The 19646-nt window shown below is 56.4% G+C and overlaps 1 protein-coding gene across 8 annotated transcripts; it reads right to left on the bottom strand.

The window, feature by feature from the left end:
- Positions 1 to 4610: 4610 nt before the first annotated feature.
- Positions 4611 to 13423, bottom strand: ADAMTSL5 (ADAMTS like 5). 8 transcript variants are annotated; one of them, XM_006050536.4, is made up of 13 exons: positions 12956 to 13245; positions 11805 to 12125; positions 11339 to 11411; positions 11140 to 11231; positions 10847 to 10907; positions 10593 to 10701; positions 9135 to 9262; positions 8712 to 8823; positions 8291 to 8377; positions 8001 to 8164; positions 7606 to 7795; positions 7461 to 7532; positions 4611 to 7113 (listed from the first exon to the last, which is right to left on the bottom strand). In XM_006050536.4, the coding sequence occupies exons 2-13, from the start codon at positions 11858 to 11860 to the stop codon at positions 6812 to 6814; spliced, it is 1446 nt and encodes a 481-aa protein (XP_006050598.3). In that variant the 5' UTR covers positions 11861 to 12125; positions 12956 to 13245; the 3' UTR covers positions 4611 to 6811. The 8 variants fall into 8 exon arrangements, with proteins under 8 accessions (XP_006050598.3, XP_044804501.2, XP_006050596.3 ...); XM_044948566.2 differs by lacking the exon at positions 12956 to 13245 and adding an exon at positions 13293 to 13423 and having other exon boundaries at positions 8001 to 8377; positions 11805 to 12026; XM_006050534.4 differs by having other exon boundaries at positions 8001 to 8377; positions 12956 to 13246.
- Between the last annotated feature and the right edge of the window lie 6223 nt (positions 13424 to 19646).

Below are 19646 nucleotides of genomic sequence, written 5' to 3'. Positions count from 1 at the left end.
CCAAAGTATTGGAGCTTCAGCATCAGTTCTTCCAATGAATATTGAGGGTTGATTTCCTTTAGAAATGACTGGTTGGATCTCCTTGCAGTCCAAGGGACTCAATAGTCTGCAGCACCACAATTGTGAAAGCATCCATTTTTTGGCGCTCAACCTTCTTTATGGTCCAACTCTCACATCCATACATGACTACTGGGAAAACCATAGCTTTGACTGTATAGACCTTGCCGGCAAAGTGATGTCTACTTTTTAATTTACTGTCTAGGTTTATCGTGGGTTCCCTTCCAAGGAGCAAGCATCTTTTAATACCATGGCTGCAGCCACCATCCGCAGTGATTTTGGAGCCCAAGAAAATAAAATTTGTCAGTGATTCCACTTTTTCCTCTTCTATTTGCCATGAAGTGATGGGACCAGATGCCACCAGGCAACCTTCACCAGAGAGGCTGGGAGGCTGGCCGTGGATGTCCGCCTGGCCTCCTAAGAAATTGGGGGGCAGGAGCTGGGTAAGCAGGGACAGGACTTCCTACAACCTGCCTTTGGTTTCCTCTGTGAGGCCAGCACCACCCTGATCATAAAAACAGGCAGAGACAGGACAGGTAAGGAAGGTGATGTGCCTGCCTGTCATGTGGATATAGGTGCAAAAACATATGAGCAAAAAGTAGCAAATCCAATCCAACAAGAGAGAAAGCCAGGACACCCTCCCTCTCTCACTTGTTAAAGTTCACATTTCCTGGAAGCACAGCCTGAGTCGGAAGGTAGGAGGTGAGGGGAGCTGAGCGAGGTAGTGGTCTCAGGGGAGCCCCTGGAGCAGGTATTGTCTCCTTTTCATGAAAACTATCTGTGATGGACAAGCCACAACCAGCTGGGGACAGACTGGGCCTATAAGGGGGGAGAGGGATGATGTGTCCTGGAATTGCAGGGGGCTTCCCTGGTGATCTCCCACAAGGCGGCTGCAGCCACAGCTGGAAGGACCATGGTGTCCATCACAGTCTGCCCCTCACCAGAGCTCTGCACACCCCTGATTCTGGTCGGTCACACTTGTGGTGCAAGAGGAGGGTTAGGAGGAGAAACCAGGGACCCCAATAGGGCGGTGGCTCCAGGAGCAGCTCAGTGGTTCCCAGCTGGGAATGTTCCTGTCGCAGGGCCATTGGGCTGTGTCTGGAGATATTTGTTTGGCCATGCTGCAAGGCTTGTGGGATCTCAGTTCCCCGACCAGGGATGAAACCTGCCCCCTTGGCAGTAGATTTGTCTTTGGATGACAGCAGGTATCTCCCTGGAGATGCCCTCGAGGTTACAGCCCCCTTCTTGGGAGTGGGCTGGAGTCAGTGACCAACAGCTGTGGGGGCACAAAACATGGGCCTCTGGGCTCCTGGTGGGGTTGATTCAAGGTGGGGTACCTGCTTCAGGGGCTCCCCTGAGAACACCACATCGCTCAGCTTCCCCCACCCCCCACCTTCTGATTCAGGCTGTGCTTCCAAGGACCTGAACTTGAATGGCTGGGAGAGGGAGGGTATTCTGGTTTTCTTTAACTGATACACTGCCAAGGAAGTTCCCTGCAATCCCGGGACACATCCTCCCTCTTCCCCCTTGTCAGCCCAGTCTGCCTCCAGCTGGTGGTAGCTTCTCCACCACAGACAGTTTTCATGAAAATGAGGCACTTCTGCACAACCCCCATCCGGGCAGCCCTGAGTCCTCATCCTTGAGAATTCCAGCAAGGCAGGAGGAGAAGGCACTGCATGAGTGCTGCCAGTGAGCAGTAGGTCCAGTTCATTCAATCAACCTCTCAGCAAACACTGAACACCTACTGTATGCCCGGCCTTGCTCCAGGAGCCTAGGGTAGATTAACGACCCAGAGAAACTAAAACCCCTGCTCCTGAGAATTTGGGGAGGTCACAGTTGACAGGATAAATGCATAACAGGTCAGAAAGAGAAGACTGTCATGGGAGAATATGCAGTAAGGAGCTAGGGGGCTGGGGGCAGGAGCTGGAAGCATTGGAAAAATGCATCTCTATGGCAGTGATTGTGTGTGTATGTGTGGCCATGCAATGCAGCATGTGGGAGCTTAGTTCCCCAACCAGGGATTGAACCTGTGCCCCCTGCAGTGGAAGCGCAGAGTCTTCGCCACTGGACCATCAGAGAAGTCCCTGGAAGTGACTTTTGAGTACAGACATGAAGAAAGTGAGGGCATAAGTTTTATGAACGGGGGGCGGGAGTGGGTCAGGCATGGGGGGTGTGCAAAGGCCCTGAGGCAGGACCATGCCTGGCAGGTTAGAGGGAGAGCAGAGAGACCCATGTGCCCGGAACCGCAAGTGCCAGGGCAAGACAGGAAGTGGGTCTGGCAGGGGGGCCATGCAGGTCCCTGGAAGGTGTGGTGAGGACTTTGGCTTTTACTAGAGGGTGTTGGATTTGTTGGGAGGAAGGGATGAAGGCTAATTATTAATGAACCCCCCACCCTACTGAGAAGTCCACGTTGGCTCTAGGGATGCGGATCTTATCATCTGCTTATCACTGGCCCAGGTGTTTGAAGTTGGTGGTGTGGCCTGGGTCTGGGGCAGGAGACGGGGCCTTGGCTCGCTCTGCACCTGGCCTTGCCCTGCCCCCCATGCCCTTTGAAGTTTGTCTCTGAGCCTTGCCTCCGCCACCACCCCATCAGCTCATCTGGGAGTACAGGTGAGCGGATACACACACCTGTCTCCCAGGTGGAAGCACTGATATTTATTTAGCTCTTCAGACTTGTTTTTAATTTAAATGTACGGAAAAGTGTAACCAGCAACTTGGGGGCAAATAACACAACAGGACCGGCCGCACCCAGTCACTTCCCACCCAGGGAGCCCCCACCCTGCCTTGGTCCCCTCTGTCATTGAAGGTCACTTGCATCATGTCCATGATATCTTCTGTCCCCTTCTGTCTGACTCGGACTCACCCCACTGCTGCGGGAGTGACCTGGGTGTCAGTCTTTGTCATTGGAGAGAGCATGTCATTTTGCGGGAAGGCCAGAGAATGATCTGGTCCCCTGCTGATGGGCATTAGAGTTGTTTCCAGTCCGGGCTATTGCGACGACAGCTGCTCAGAACATTCTAGAAGCAGCCTTTGGTGAGTGGAGCTAACGACTCTCTTATCTGTCAGAGACTGCAGGGTGTGGGGTGAACTTCTGAGTCTCAGGGGCTGCTGCCACCAATTACCACAAGTGAGGCAGCTTGAGACAACCAGAATTCTCCCTTTCACCATCTGGAGGCTGGAAGTCCAAGATCAAGGTGTCACTGGCCTGTGCTCCCTCTGGATGCCCCAGTAGAGGGTCCTTCCTCCCTCTTCCAGCTTCTGGGAGTCCCCAGGCATCCCTGGGCTTGTGGCCACCTCCCTCGGATCTCTGCCACTGTCTTCACATGGGTATCTTCTCTTTCTGTGCCTCCTCAAGGTGCTTGGTCATTGGATTTAGGGTTCACCCAGGTACTCCTTTGAGATCCTCAATTACTTTGCAAAGACCCTTTCCCCAAAGGTCCTGTTCACAGATTCTAGATGGTAGGACACGAACATGATAATTCAACTTTGTACACGAACATTACTTCAACTATAGCAGAAACAGCCAAACTGTTTACCCAGGTGGTCATACCATCCTAACCCCCATGCCCTCAACTAACCCTCTGGGTGTGAGACAGTTCGGGGGTTTGGGGCAGCCCCTCAACTGGATATGTGTTCTCCTGTGGGCCAGCCAGATGGTACAGGGTCAGTGAGAGAGAAGCTCAGCCAACAGAGGGGTGATCTCTGCAGATAATTCAAAACAGTAAGAAAAGCATCGCACCCCGCTCCCCACAGCTGGCATGCTGCAAGACTGCTGAATACAATCTTTTGTGGGGAGGATGAATTAGCTGTTGTGATTACTACAGTTTTAACAGGAATGCAAGTTCCAAACTTGCCTGTTTCCATTCTGTGTGTGCTCAGTCGTGTCCAACTCTTTGTGGCCCCCTGAACTGTAGCCCACCAGGCTCCTCTGCTCATGGAATTTTTCAGGCAAGAATACTGGGGTGCGGTGCCATTTCCTTCTCCAGCGGATCTTCCCAACCCAGGGATAGAACCTGCATCTCTTATGTCTCCTGCATTTGCAGGCAGATTCTTTACCATTAGCACCACCTGGGAAGCCCCGTCATAGCTCCTTATTTATTTCAAATCTGCTAGATGAAGTCCAGCTGGCTCCAATATTAACCTCAAAATATTTCTAGGAAGTTGAAGTCCTAAGAACTTAGCTTTAAGTTACACAGAACCAAAGACCAAGGAGTTGTTAGTTTAGTCATTAAGTCGTGTCTGACTGTGACCCCTTGCACTGTAGCCCGCCCAGCTCCTCTGTCCCTGGGATTTCCCAGGCAAGAATACTGGAGTGGGTTGTCATTTCCTTCTCCAGTTCTCATCCTTTAATAAACATTGCCTCCTGCAGGAAGTCCATTTGAAGAATTCCCAGGGCAGGAGGCTTGAGTGGACTCAGTTGTGCATGCCTCCCTGGAGAGGGCGTTTCTGTCTGTAATCACCTGCGGTCCCTCCGGGCAGCGATCCAGTGGCTAACCCAAGTGGACACAGTCAATAATAAACCCGAGGATGGTAAAGACACAAAGAAACAGATCTTGAGTCACTCATTTCCTTTGTTGCATGTAACCACCTGGCCTTTTTATTCATGTTTAAAAAGAAAGCGTCAAAGCGGTGTGGAATTTTTGCTGGACAAGTGCTAATGCTAGTTTGGACCTCAACTACGTTTCTGAATTTGAGTATCTAAAATTGCAAAGTGTTCTGTCTTTAAATGGCTCCATCGATCCCTGGTTACATGGTTGTTTCCGGAAACAATGTTGCCGCCTGAAGGAGCGGCTGCTGGAAGTCGCGGCTGGTGGGGTCACAGGCCATGCTGTCTGATAGTGAACCCCGCACTGGCGTCTTTCTCCCCCCACCCCCAATCCACCCCGGGGCAGGCGCCTCGCCCTGGCCAACCAGTCCAGATGGCTGGTGAGTACATGGCAGCGCTACTCCACAAAGCTCCGGGGCGGAGGGAGCCGGAGACTCAACTTCCCCGATCCATCCCCGCACTGTAGTGAGGCAGAGGGGCCCATCTGGATCTTTCGGGGTCCCTTGGGGACTGCAGGTAACACCCGGAGCGCGGAATCCCTTCTTCCCCGTCCTGCCACCAGGGGGCGCGCGGGCCACACGCCTCCCTCCAGAGCTGCGACCAGCTTGGCCTCGCGGGAGGGGGCGGTCCTGAGATCCTCCGGCTTCATCTCTTTTTGCAGAAGACGGGGCCAGGCCTGGGCTGCCCTAGGCGCTGCTGGTCCCAGGCGTACAGTAGGCGCTCAATAAATAGTCTTTGGAGGAACGCACGAGTGAACCGAAGGGGTAGGGCAGGAGTCCCGAAGGGTGTGCTTCCCATGGTCAGGGCTGAGTGGGGCTGAAAGAGTACTCACAGATGGGGAAACTGAGGCCCAGAGAGCTGCAGGGCTTGACCGGAGTCACCCACATGGTCAAGGGTTGAGTCCACTGAGACCTGCATGTCCTGCACCCCTTGCACACTCCCACCATCCTGCGGCCCAGAGGAAAACAACCACAGACGGTACAGATGAGCAGGTTGTCTCAAATGATGGCATGAGCCACCCTACTCAGGGTGGAGAGGCAGAAGGAGAGGTTTGCTGGTACCCCGCAGACACTTCCAATCCACATGACCTAGGCCTACCCTCCTGGCTCTAGAAGCTATGAGGAGACCACATCCAGAACACGAGGACATGGCACAGGCTGAAGGTGGGGCACTGACCTGCCTACTCTGCTGGAGGGGTCCCCCCCCTTGAAATGGCCTGAGATGAATGTGTGGCCCCAAGGGGCATGGGGATGGGGTTGGGACCTAAGAAACCCCCACCTTCCTATATCATCTATTTCCTGTCATCACAGTGCTCCCAGGATCAGTCATGCTGGAGAGAGTTGGAGGCTGGACCAGGAGGAGGGACAAAGGGCACATGATCACATGTGCACACGGGGGTTGGTTGGGGGGCTGGGGGTTAGCAGGGAGCATGATTGTGGATCTCACTACCAGCGCATTCCAAAGTGTCTGCGGCCAAGTGTGTGTAACTGGGCTTGTTTTTTTTTTTTGTTTTGTTTTGTTTTTAAACAGCTCTTGTAAAAATTAAATAGGAATAAAAAAGGGATGAACAGCAGGGTTGCCTGGAGGAAAGCCCACCCCCACCCTCAAATTGCTGAAGCTGTTAAGATTATCTGTGAACTTCCTGGTAGCAAGGGCAAAAGGGGAAATTGGTATGTTACAGTGCCTGGGTAGGCATGTTTTCTGGGGGTCATGCCTGTTTGTGACAGTGTCTTTGAAAATGTGAGAGTACATGTGTAAGTAGCAGCGTGAAAGGAGAGAGTGTTGGGGGTTAAACAGTGATGAACTTTCTGGTAGGCAGGACAAGAGGGAAAACCATTACAATGTCTCTTTAGGCATGTTTTCCTGGGACCAGGCTTGTGTGTGACAATGTCTCTGAACACATGAGTGTGAAGCAAGGGGAATAAAAGCAGACACAAAGTCTCTGAGTGTAGAACAGCTATGGGTTTCCTGGCAGCCAAGGTGAGAGAGGAAACCAGAATTAAAAGTCTGTTCAGTGAGTCCCCACCCATGTGGGCCTGCTGGTGAGAGCGGCTCTGAATGTACAGGTGTCTGAGTGTGATGATGGGAGAGTCATAGAGCTGCAGGTGGAAGACAAACAGTGCCTAGCTCCCTGGAAACTATGGCAAGAGGAGACATATGCTGACTTTAAGACTAGTCACCCATGTGGCCAAGGTCTAGTTCGGGGGCTCAGAGAGGGCAGTGCCGGGCAGCCAGGCGCACGCGGCTGTCCTCGGCAGGGCTCCAGAGCCGAGCGTAGCCAGCATGGGGGAGCAGCAGCCGGTCCTGGGTGCCATCAGGGCTGATGAGGCGCCGCGCAGCCAGCAGGTAGTCCCGATGGAGGGCCAGCAGGGGGCAAGGGCAGCGGCTTGGCGCCCACACGTACTCCAGGGCCCGCAGTGGAGAGCGATTCTTGTAGATGAGCTGCACGCGCACCTCATAGCGAGTCTCCTGAGCCTGGCGGACGCGGCCCAGCACACGGGCCCGGAACACTGTGGGTGGGACCATGCTGAGCCCTGCTGGACAGGATCTGGGTCCCAACCATGCACCCATTGCAAGATGACAGAACTGGGGGTCAGGTGGGGCAATGGAGGCTCTTGGGGACTGTGGTCAGCTGTGGCCTGGGGTCAAGGTCAGCTTAGGGATCAATGAGGGGTCAGGAGTCAGATTAGGGCAAAGGATCAGATCAGGGAGTCAAAATTAGGGTCACAACGGGTCAAGTTGTAGTCATGTCAAGGAGTGAAGGGTAAAGTTGGACCAGAGTTAGAGGTCAGCAAGACAGGGGTCAAGTTCAGGTCAATTGGGGGCCAGGTGAGGGATGGGGTCAGGGACCTCTCACCGAAGTCACTGCCGCAATAGTGGAGTAACCGGTGGGCACGACCGCGGGTGTCAGGGCAGGTTGGACAGGGCTCTGCAGGGGCAGTGCGGTCAGGGGTGGGGGCCTTGCCCCTGCTGGCCCCCCACCCAGGCTGTCCCCAGCTCACCTGGAGTGGAGATCGGGGTCCGTGGAGGGATGACAGTGGGGGACCCAAGGGGCTGAGGTTCTACCTCCCGAGGCTGAGGCTGCCGCGGGGACCAGCCCAAGACCTGAGCCTGCGCCTGGAAGGGGCCATAGCGCTCCCGAGGGAGCCAGAACTCGAATTCAATGCCTGGGTTGGGCTCCTGCAGGAGGACCTGGGGCGGGGGCGAGGCGGGGAGAGTGTTACACACTAGGGAACTGCCTTGAACCTGATGGCCGACCACTCCCCGCCACGCACACTCTACCCTGCCTCCTCCCTCTGACCGGTAGTCCCCAGCCTTCCCCCTCTGATCCCTGCTCCCCTCCCAGATTCTTTGACCCTATCCCAACGCCCAGCTGCCCTCTCAGGCCCGCCCCCACCTGCAAGAGCAGATCTTCGGAGGTGGGCCCGGCGGCGCGCAGCGTCTCCTCCGGCCCTGTGGCGCGGGTGTAGACCACGCGGGTGCCCGCTGCCTCGTAGATCCCGGCCGGGCTGACCGCCCAGTTCCCGTTGAGCACGTAGCGCCCGTCGCCCCCCATCAGCGCTGCAAGGGAAGGGTCAGCCCGGGCTCCCTGGAAATGGCCTTGCCCATCTCCCCGACCCTGCCATCTCCCTCCCCGGGGGATTCGGGCGGCCAGCGGGGCGCCTCCTCCCTCGGACCCTGCGATACCCAGGTGGTTCCGGCTCCGGTGGGCGGCGCGGATGTGTCTGGCGCCCTCGGGGATCAGGGTCACGTTCCAGTACCCAGCGAAGGCACCTGGGCGGGAGGGAAGGAAGGTGTTGGGGAGCAGCTAGGGTGTATTTGAAGGCTGGTTTGAGGATTAAGTGAGATGCTGCGGTAAGGAGATTAGCCAAGGCTCTGGTCCTCCGAAGACCAGTACTGATCGATGGATTGGAGTTACGATTATTACCACCTTTTAAGTGAGGCAGCAAAAGAGTTAAACCCACGTCTGTTCAGGGAAGGGCGGGATAATCTGGCAAAGACCAATCAGAATGTCGGCGTGGGGGGGGGGGCTGGCCCGGAGACTGTCCAATCAGCGCGGACATCTTAAAGGGCTCTGGGAGAACTCGAGGACGGGGCAGGCGGTCACCGGCGTCGCGGAACACGCGCTGCACGAAGAGGCACGAGTCGTTGGCGCCGCCGCAGCGGCCGCAGCGGTCTTCGCGGGCGTCGGAGCCCAGCAAACCGTCACAGCCGGCACTCTAAAGGGGTGGGGTGGACACGCGCGCCGTCAGACGGTCCCCGCCCGCCTAGGCCATCGAAGGGGCGGGACCCTGGAAGAGGGCTGAATCAAGAACTAAAAGGATAGAACCTTGGGGGCAGGTCTTCGTGGGAGGAGGCTGGGGGTGGAGTCTAGTGTTAGATGGGACAGGGGAGGGCGTGGACTTGATAAGGGGCGGGGCCTAGGGAAGAGAGCAGGACCAGGAACTAAATAAATGGGGTTTGGGGGCGACGTATGGAGGGAAGAGGCGGGGTGGAGTTTAAGGGGCGGGGCGGGGCCTGGAATCCTCACAAGGCAGCGGCCAGCCACACAGAGATCTTGGGCGCCCGGACTGCAGGGGGTACCGTCCAGTACGCGACCGAAGCTGTGATAGAAGTCGTGCCCCACCGCTAGGCAGTTGAGGTCGCAGTGGTTGGGTGCTGGGGATGGGAGAAGTCGGTGGAATGTGGGGGGATTTATATTTGAATTCCAGCTCCCTCCTTGCCAGTCTTCCCCAGGCAGCCATTCCCTTGGGCATATGAGGCTCAGAGACTCAGCCAAAGCTACACATGGAGGCTGAGGCAGAGCATGGACTGGACCTTAGGCATTTCTGCTTCCCGTTCCCTGGGATTGTCCCAGACTCGTATACTGGGCCAGAATGTATTCATTCGTTCGTTCATTCATTCATTAATGTTAAGTCTTAATACTAGGGACCCATTATTAACGTCATCTGGAGAAGGAAATGGCAACCCACTCCAGTATTCTTGCCTGGAAAATTCCATGGACAGAGGAGCCTGGCGGGCTACAGTCCATGGAGTTGCAAAGAGTTGGACACGACTGAGCATGCACACACAATATTAACGTCATTACCTATTCTTCACTCATTCTTTCATATGTTCATTCCACAAACAGTCATCAAGCACATTTCCCAATGTTCTAGGCTCTGGGTAGAGTGGTGGGCAGAACTTACTCAGCACTTGGACCCTACACCCGGCAGGTGCTCAATAAAAAGTATTTGTTCAGTGCTGAGCCCTGCATATCCTGAATATGTTGCTGTCCCTCCTTGGGACTCTGTTTCCCCCTCTGCCTGGCAGCGGGACACAATGGATAGTCTGATCACACCCACAGGCTCACAGCCCTGATCCCTGCTCCCTCACCCCACCCCCGCTCAAACTCCCTCCATCTCCCAACTTCCTGAGGCTGGCTGGCAGACCCTGCCTGGAATAGAGCCTAAGCTGGCCCTGGCGGGCCTCTGTGGGAGTGAGATCATGGCAAGTTTCCTCCAATTCTTAGGGTGAAGGAAAAAAAAAAACAAAAACCCAGGAGTTGACGGTTGGAACTTTCTCCATTCCAGGATTTTCTTATCTGTGTCTACCCCCACCGTGGCGTCTGAAGCTGCCTGTTTCCCTTAAATCTGGAGGCACGCTGCCCTGGGCACACAGTTATATAACTCGCTATTTTCAGCTCAACAACATTTCCTGCTACTGGTATAAGTTTGAGAACTCTTGGCCTCTGGATACAGCTCCCAGTAAATCCTCAGCTTGGTGTTCAACCCTGTGCAGGATAGACCCTTCCTCCTCCTGCCCCTGCTTCACAACTCCCACATGCTTTCCCTGCTTCACTTCACCAACTCCTACATATCCTTCAAAGCCCCAGTACTAATGCCCCCTTCTTGCAACCCTCCAAGTTCCTCTTCCTTTTTAGAAGCCAACTTTTCCTGGCCAGTTTTGAGTTGTTCCCTCTGGACTAACAGGAGGCTGGGCTACTCACCACCATAGAAGGGCACCCATTGGTAGGTCTTCTGGGTGCCTAGGACAGGGTGGCCATTGTAGAGGGCACATTGGAGGTCTCGAAAGGGCATGGCCCCTGGAGGACAGTCCTGGGGACAGAGATGGGTGCAGCAGAGGCTGGGACAGCCCCAAGAGCAACCTGGTATGGTGGTAAGCATATTTGGGGGCTTGAGCAGGGAAGCAGGAGGGCTTCTGGGAGAAATGTGTTTAAGAGATGGGTGGGGTAGAACATACGGGCTGCTGGCAGAGGCGGTACTCATGGGTGTCCCCCCAGCACAGCTCTTCCCTTGGAAACCTATGAGGAGCAAGGGGGCCAGACTGTTGTCAGCACCTCTGGGAACCCCTTCCCCAAAACCAGCCTGCCCATCAGTCTACCCTTGCCAACCCCACCCACATTCCAGCTGGATCAGTGGGATTAAAAGTCACAGCATGTGTGGGCAGGCCAAGGGTGCGGCCAGGGGCTGGGCTGGGCTGACAGGAGAGGAGGGGAAGGGACCCCCTCCCATTCTACTGGGCAGCCTCCTCACCGGATACATCTCCGGCTGCGCACTGAGAGCCCTCGCCCGCAAGAGCTGGAACAGCGACTCCAGGAACCCCATGGCGTCCACTCACCCGGACCCTACTTGGGGAGAGAGAGTCACAGTCAGCCTGGAGGGGAGGCTGGCTAACCCCATGCCGCATCCAGGCCCCCATCCCTGCTGCCCCCGGGCCTATGTCCCCTTTTACCTGAGCGTTGCCCCCCAAACCACAATTCAGGAAGGTCCACAGCAGGAGCAAGAGGTTCCAGAGGGAGCGGGGTCTGGGGGGGCAGAGGGTGCATGGCAGTGGGGGTGCCAGCAGGCCAGGGGTTGAACCCCAGCTCTGCCCCGACTGGCTGTGTGATTTCAGATAGTAACTCAACCTCTCTAAATTTCCCTTCTCATCTCTGAAAAATGAAGTCATAAAAGAGCCCACCTAATAGGAAAGTTTTAAGGGCTCCGTCAGATTAGGTGAGAAAAATGGGAGGCATAGAGCCTGGTATGGAGAAGGAAAATGTAAAAATTATTATTATTGGTTGTTTATTGTCATGATGCACACAGTAGGTGCTTATTTAGTGTCTCATCATGGAAGGAATCATTCATTCCAGGGATGTGCACGGGTCTCTCTAGGGTCCTAGGTCCTTCCCCACTCTCCCCACCATCTTTGCGCCTACCTTCTGGTATGGCAAGGGGCCAGGTGCTCCTCTTTCTCTGGCCTCAGTTTCCCCATCTGTGCAATGGGGACCAGCTGGGTTCTGTCCAGTATTCTATGAGACCTTGCAGAGGGTGTGGCTGGTGGGAGCTGGGGCTGGTGCCCGGCAGAGGCACCCCCTCACAGGCAGGCCTCCAGCCTCCAGGGTTCCCTCAGCTCCCAGATGTGGGACAGCAGGGAGCTCCTGGATGGGGTGAGGGGCAGGAAGGAGTGACCTGGCCCTGGTCCAGTGGGTGCCTCATGGCCTATGTGCGGAGAGTGTGGGATGGAGCCCCCAAGCCGCCTGCAAGAGGGAAAGGGGCCACCGGTAAGAATGATGGAGGGAAGAGGGAGGCAGCTATGTGGGGGTAGGGGAGGGGGTGGCAGAGAGACTTTGCCTCCTTGGGTCTCAGTTTCCTCATTTGTCAGGGAAGGATGGAGTCACTTGTCATCCCCACCCTCCACATGACCACAGCACTGGATGAGGAAGGGGGAGGGAAGCAGCCACCTAGTGAGTCCTTTCTCGGGCCAGGGCCATGGCACCCGGCAGCCAGTAGTGCCCAGAGGTCACACAGGACGTTGGAGGCCTGCAGCCTGGAGGTCCTGGCGCTGAGTGGGGGCAGGCCGGCCCACTAGACCCCCCGAGCCCCTGTTTCTCTGGTTATCCGATTCTCCCGGCTCAGAAACACTGAGGAACTGGGTGGGTGGGGGGCAACTCCGGGGTGGGACCCCGTCTGATCAGAGGCGTGTGACTCGCTGCATCTCTAAACGCCAGCCCTGGCTGGCTTAGGCAGCAGGAAAAAGACCGGGCTGGGGAGCAGACGGAGGGAAGGGGGCTAGCCCTTCTGACAACTGCTCCCTATTTAGCACTGGCTTGTTGCGGTGGGGGGGGGGGTCTAGGTGATGCAACATAAGGGGCCAGAAGGACCACCGTTCCCACTCTCCAGGGTTCCCTACCCGAGGAGCCGCACGGTGGGTACAATCTCAGGGCGGCCACGCCTCCGGGCCTCAGTTTCCCCAGGAGGGATGGGCTTCCTCCCACCCTATGGATGGTTGCCTCACCCCCCAACCCCAGCTTTGGGTTGGGGAGAAGACGCTGGCCGCGATAGTGGGGGGATAGAAAGAGGGACTTACCGGCTACGCAGAGCCCAGGCGGCTCGTCCTGGCTCCCCGGGCGGCCCCTGGGCGAGCGGAAGCGGCGGGGCCCGCGAGGAGGCGCGGGGGGAGCCGGGCTCGGCCCCTCCCACCCGGCCTCCCAGGGCGCGCCCCGGCCGGGGTCCGGAGGGGCTGTGGCGCCGTGCGCCCCCGCGCGGCCGTTGCACGCCTGGGCACGGATCTGCGGCAGGGGACTGCCCTGCACGAGCGGTGCCCCGCCCCCCGCCCCGGGACTGCGGCCTGGTGTCCAACCGTTCGGGTCCCGGTGACCTTGGGAAGCCCAGGGAGGGGGAGCCACGCGGGAACTGACCCCCACCTCGGGGCTGCTATTCCGGGCGCAGCGCTCAGGGCCCGGGAATGTGCGCACACCGAGAGCGCCCTGCTGTGGCTCCTGGAGGGTGCTGCCCTGTCTCCACCGACGCCCAGATCGCGTTGCCCCGAAGGTTCCTTTTCGCGGCCACTACCCCTCCCCAAATCCCTCTCCCTACCCCTCCCTCAAGGTCACTCGGGGTTGCGGTTGCGGGGTTCCCGCCCCAGGTCCCAACCACCCCCAGCGCAGGGCCCCAGAGCACTGGGGAGAAGCTCGGCCCCAGGGGCCGGGCGTGGGGGGCGGAGAGCCCCTTCCCAGCCTGGCGCATTCCCGGGCGCTGCTGTCACCAGAAGACGCGCCCCACCCCGCCTCCCGCCCTCTTTGTACGGCCCCGGGCGGCGAGCCGTGGCTTCGACGCTAGCCCTGGTCGAGGAGGTCCCCTTCTCATGTGGCTGCGGCCGCGCCCTCCTCGACCTCAGGTTCCCCAGCCAGGCAATGAGGCCCGCCGGGACCTGTCTCCACCGCGATATTTTGTGCCGACCGGCAAGGACAGGGTTACCCCAGGGCTCCCCACCATCCCACCCTTTCCTGGTTTAGCATCTGCGTACCCTTCATCTCCCGCCCTGACAGGGACGCCGCAGGCGCCCTCCACTCACCCCCTCCCCCTGGCTCCTCCCCGTCGCCCCGGGATGCCCCCTGGCGAGCGGCTTGAGGATACTGGGTCACCAAGTGGGCCAAGGGAGAACGGCCCTTCTTCTTCATGGGCTTGGCCTGGGCTCAGCTTGAGTGCCGCCTTCTCCGGGGAGCCCGCTGTGGGGTCTCCCAGCCCAGACCACAGGGAGGGCGCATTGCAGGTCCCGCTCTGTTCTCCAGCCTGGAGCAGCTCAAAACAGGGCTGTCCAATGCCATTTATTTGTCCAGAACTTATTGAGCACTTACTGTGTGCCACTGAGGGCTTCCTGAGTGGTTCAGCGGTAAAGAATCTGCCTGCAATACAGGAGACTCTGGTTGGATCCCTGGGCTGGGAAGATTCCCTGGAGGAGGGCATGGAGAACCCACTCTAGTATTCTTGGCTGGAGAATCCCATTGACAGAAGAGTCTGGAGGGCTACAGTCCATGGAGTCAACAAGAGTCAGACATGACTGAAGACTGATCACACACATGTGCTGCTGCACCTGGAAACAACCCCACCAATTAGGCTAGTGAGGTAGGCATCCCCTAGAAGGGTGTAAGGCCACCTTCTGACCTAGAGGCTCTGAAAAAATAGCCCAAGCTCACTGCAGATGGGGTGGGGGGTCAGGAAGGCCCTTCCCCAGAAGGTGATTGCCACAGGGAGGTGGCGGAAGGGCACCTGGAACAGCACATGCAAAGGTCCTGAATCTGGAATAGAGAATAAGATACCATAGGGAAGTTGGTGTGGTTGGAACAAATAGCCAGGGTTGGGGTGGAGGTGTGGTCAAAGAGGGGTTAGGGTTAGGGGGGTGGCAGCCATGGGAGGTGGTTTGGGAACACCTGTCTCTGGCATTCTGGGGGCAGGAGGGGGCTCCAGAAAGCAGTGGGGAGGCAGCGGCAGGCATGGTGGGGGCAAGGGCTGGGGTGGGGGAAGGGACAGCACTGGATGGTTCCCAGCAGTCTGGAAGTGGAGTCTGCAGGCTGTGTGACAGATCTCAGGAGGATTGGATGGGAGGAGGCAGGCAGGAGCCTGGCCTGAGCAGCCAGGGAGGGGCCCTCTTCCCTGAGGGATGGGGGTGGCAAGTTCAGAGGTCAGCTGGGGATGGATCTAGGCATGAGGCACGGAGAGGCTGGGAGTCCAGGGGCCACATCTGGCCAGAGATGGACACGTGGGCATCCACTGCACACAGTGGTGTTGAGAGTGGTGGATGAGGTCATGGGGTGTGTGTGTGGACAGAACGAAGACTGGGGTTCCCTGAGGTCTCCAGAGAATGGGCGTCTAGGAGGCGGGAGTAACCTGTGTGGGTGAGCTAAGGATGGAGCTGGACCAGTGGCTGGTGAATCAGCATCGATGGAGGCAGTGACCTTGACAAGGCTGAGCCTGGTGGGTCAGGGCTTGAGAGGGTGGCAGGAGGAGGGGGCTGGTGGTGAGGACAGGTACCCTCCGCAGAGCACCTACTGTGTGCAAAGCTGGGACCTGGGGCCTGGGCCATGTCAGAAAGAAATCAGGCTTGACCAGGAGCGCCACCAAGTGGACAAACTCATTCCCCTCCCATGTGCCTCAGGCCCCAAGCCCCAGGGGGTGGAGACAGTGTGCCTGCAGGAAGGTATACAGAAGGCTTCGAGGACTGCATATTCCAAGCATTGTGTTCAGCAGAGTGCATACAGCAGGCACTGTGTTCTGCAGGGAGCATATACAGCAGGCATTAGGCTTTGGAGGGGATATACACAGCAGTCACTGCATCCTAGAGACACGCATCCAGTAGGCCCTTTGTCCTGCAGGGAGCATATACAGTAGATACTGCAACCTGCAAGGAATGCATTTAGTAGACACTGAATGTCCCAACGGAGAAGGCGATGGCACCCCACTCCAGTACTCTTGCCTGGAAAATCCCATGGACGGAGGAGCCTGGTAGGCTGCAGTCCATGGGGTCGCAAAGACTCGGACACAACTGAGTGACTTCACTTTCACTTTTCATTTTCATGCATTGGAGAAGGAAATGGCAACCCACTCCAGTGTTCTTGCCTGGAGAATCCCAGGGACAGGGGAGCCTGGTGGGCTGCCGTCTATGGGATCGCAGAGTCGGGCACGACTGAAGCGACTTGGCAGCAGCAGCAGCAGAACATCCCAAGGAGTGTATGCAACAGTCCATGTAGCCTGCAAAAAAATGTATACAAAAGTCATTGCACACTGCAAGGAGTGCACACAGCAGGCACTGAGTACAGTGTCTATGGCAGGCATTGTACTCTGCAGTGAATGTATACAGCAGACACTGAGTCCTGTAGAAAGAGCATACAGCAGCCCTGTGTCCTGCAAGGACAACACACAGCGCTTACTGGGTCCTCCAGGGAGCGTATACAGTAAGTCTGTGCCTGGCATGAAGACATAAGCGCTTGAGGGCTGGCGAGATATGACTGGGATGAAGGTGTGGAGTCATGTGCCTGCCCATGCCCCCCAGCCTTTGCTGCCCCCCAGGTTTCCAGCCTCGCATCCCCAGCCAGGATGAAACTCAGCTGGGTTCAGCTGATTCCTGGAGGGGAAGGCTGAGCGCTCAACTCACAACACCTGCTGCAGGTGGAGGTGTGGGTGTGAGGCTTGGCGGCTCCAGGTGCGGTGGCATCTCACTACCCCCAACTCATGCACTGGCCCGGACCTAGGCCCAGGGGTTATGGGGTCTCCCAACATTGAACTCTACCCTGAACCCCATCCTTGAAGCTGGGCTTGGACAGGATCAGGCCCAGTCAACATGGGCCCTGACGGATGTGGATCAGCCAGGCTCCCTCTGTGGCCTCACAAGCTTGAACTTCCCAAACTCCCTCCCCAACACTCTGCAGCCTCCCGTGATCCCTCAGGCCTGGCCACTTGGTCCACAGGACCCTCCAGCCTCCTGTGTAGACTAGGTGGGAGGGGTCCTGTCACCCTGCCCCAGAACTTGGGTCCCTGAAGCTGCCCAGCTGTTCCTGGCCATGAGTAGAGCAGGATTGGGGCCCCACCATGGCAAGGGTGGCCCATGTGAGCTGGAATGGTATTGCTTCTCTGCCCTAGGGAGATGCCAACAGAGGCCAGAAGCAGAAAGGGCTGGACTTCTGAGACAGTTGTTTGAGTCCCTGAATAAAGCCACACCTGAAGCCATCCATTATGTTTCACTTGAGCAATTTTGAGTTTCCGTGACTTCTCATCAAGGGGTCCCCACTAATAGAGAACAGCATCTTTTCTATCACCTTCACTTCCCAGACAAGTCCTGTTTCTTAGGTCACTGACCCTGTGATGGAGTAGTTCACATCTACAGGTCACCACTGCCTTGAAGGCCTCCATATCTGATGTGACATCTCCCACGGCCCCCACGAGAGAAATCCTCACCCCACCTCATGGGTCAGGACTCTGGGGAGCAGAGGGGAACAGTCACACACAGCAAGACTTGGAGGGCGAGGGATGACTTCACACTCATATCTGAATGGGTGTCCTGAGCTCCTTTTTAAAATTTTTTTTTGTTTAACACGAACTATTTTCTTGACATGTACACACTGCTTTATTTATTTTTGGCTGCAGCGGGTCTTTGTTGCTGCACGTGGGCTTTCTCTAGTTGGGGAGAGTGGGGGCTACTTTCCAGTTGCGGTGTATAAGCTTCTCATTACACTGCTGCTGCTGCTGCTAAGTCACTTCAGTCGTGTCCGACTCTGTGCGACCCCATAGACGGCAGCCCACCAGGCTCCCCCGTCCCTGGGATTCTCCAGGCAAGAATACTGGAGTGGGTTGCCATTTCCTTCTCCAGTGCATGAAGGTGAAAAGGGAAAGTGAAGTCGCTCAGTCGTGTCCGAGTCTTCACGACCCCATGAACTGCAGCCTACCAGGCTCCTCCGTCCATGGGATTTTCCAGGCAAGAGTACTGGAGTGGGGTGCCATTGCCTTCTCCGCTCGTTACACTAGCTTCTCTTTTTGCAGAGCACGGGCACACAGGCTTCAGTAGTCGTGGCATGTAGGATCAGGTGCTCTGAGGCATGAGAAATCTTCTCAGACCAGGGGTCAAACCCTTGTCCCCTGCATTGGCAGGTGGATTCTTATCCACTGTGCCACCGGGGAAGTCCCTAATTTAATTTTTGGCTGCACAGCAAGGCAAGCAGGATCTTAGTTCTCAGAACCCAGGCCCCCTGCAGTGGAAGCCTAGATTCATTGTTTGTTTAATTTAATTATTTTATTTTAATTGAAGGATAATTGCTTTACAATATTGTGTTTGTTTCAGCCATACATCAACATGAATCACATAGTATACATATGCCCCCTTCCTCTTGAACCTCCCTCCCACCCCTTCCTACCCCTTCCCACTCCTCTGGGTTGTCCCAGAGCACAGGGTTGAGCTCCCTGAGTCATATAAGAAGCCTGGATTCTTAATCACTGGACCACCAGTGGAGTTCTTCCTGAGCTCCTTTTGAGGCAGGGGGGTGGGGGGACACTCTTGAGCCAGGGGATGCTGGAGGCAGGACCTGGAGAATGAGGGGGAACTGAACAGAGGAGGGTGTGAGAGAGAGGGTGCTCCTGGCTGGCAGAACAGCACATGCAAAGGCTGAGGGGCCAGAGAAGCGGGGTGAGGACCAGGCCCACTGAGGAGGCCTGTGTAATGGGGTGAACAGGAAGCCGGGGAGGTGGGGGACAGGGGCCTCACAGCGCCTGGGGGCTAGGAGCATGGGAAAGTTACACAGAAACAGCAAGAAGCATTAGGTAAGAAAGTTAGAAAAGTTATGCAGGATCCAATGGCAGTTATATAGAAGTATCTATGTTAGCCTTAACTCAGATAGGAAGGGGATAGGAATAAACCCTCATGGTCACCCACGATGATTTGGGGGTGGAGGTTAGAGGTGACTCTGAGTTACTCACTGCCTTTGAGGTTTTAATTTCTTGTCACCTTTTAATTATTTTTTAAAGAGAACTTTAAAAAAATTTTGGCCACACTATGCCGATTATGGGGTCTTACTAACCTGACCAGGGATTGAACCTGCACCCTCTGCAGTGAAAGCACAGAGTCCTAAGCACTGGACTGCCAGGGAAGTCCCTAAAGAGAAATTTTATTTTGGAATAATTTTAGATTTACAGAAAGTTACAGAAATATTACTCTCAGTTCTGTCTATCCTTTGTCACCAGTAGCGTAATCCCCACCCCACCCCTTAGGATGCCACATCCTGGTCCCGGGGCCTGTGATCATGTAACAGGGCAGAGGGGACCCTGCAGGTGGGATTAATGCCCCTGAGATGGGGATGACCCTGGATTCCCTGGAGGGCCCAGTGGCATCACAGGGTCCTTATAAGCAGGAAGGGGAGGCTCAGAGGCAGAGAGACGGGAGATGCTGTGCTGCTGGCTGTGAGGATGGAGGGAGGGACCACAAGCCAGGGATGCGGTGCCTTTAGAAGCTGGCAAACGGGGGACCTAGTGCTCCCCGACAGCCTCCAGAGGGACCAGCCCTGCCCACGCCTGAGCTCCAGGACATGAGATAATATATGTGTGCTTTCTTTTATATTTATTTATTTATCATGGCTGTGCTGGTCTTCCTTGCTGCTCAGGCTTTTCTCTAGTTGCGGTGAATGGGAGCTTCTCTCTAGTTGTGGTGTGTGGGCTTCTCTTGTTGCAGAGCACAGGCTGCAGGACCCTCTGGCTTCACCAGTTGCAGTCCCAGGCTCTGGAGCACAGGCTCAACA

The sequence above is a fragment of the Bubalus bubalis genome, chromosome 9, assembly GCF_019923935.1.
Source record: "Bubalus bubalis isolate 160015118507 breed Murrah chromosome 9, NDDB_SH_1, whole genome shotgun sequence".
Classification (NCBI taxonomy): domain Eukaryota; kingdom Metazoa; phylum Chordata; class Mammalia; order Artiodactyla; family Bovidae; genus Bubalus; species Bubalus bubalis.
The sequence above is the reverse complement of the archived record's forward strand: the minus strand, read 5'-3'. Positions and strand labels throughout refer to the sequence as shown.

Coding starts and splice junctions, on each gene's coding strand:
- ADAMTSL5 (XM_044948566.2), bottom strand. CDS start 11,860: ATGGGGAAACTGAGGCCAGAGAAAGAGGAGCACCTGGCCCCTTGCCAT. Junction 8,824..9,134: donor GTGTGGCTGGCCGCTGCCTT/GTGAGGATTCCA, acceptor CCACCCCTTTAG/AGTGCCGGCTGTGACGGTTT. Junction 8,378..8,711: donor GCGCGTGTTCCGCGACGCCG/GTGACCGCCTGC, acceptor CCTCCCGCCCAG/GTGCCTTCGCTGGGTACTGG.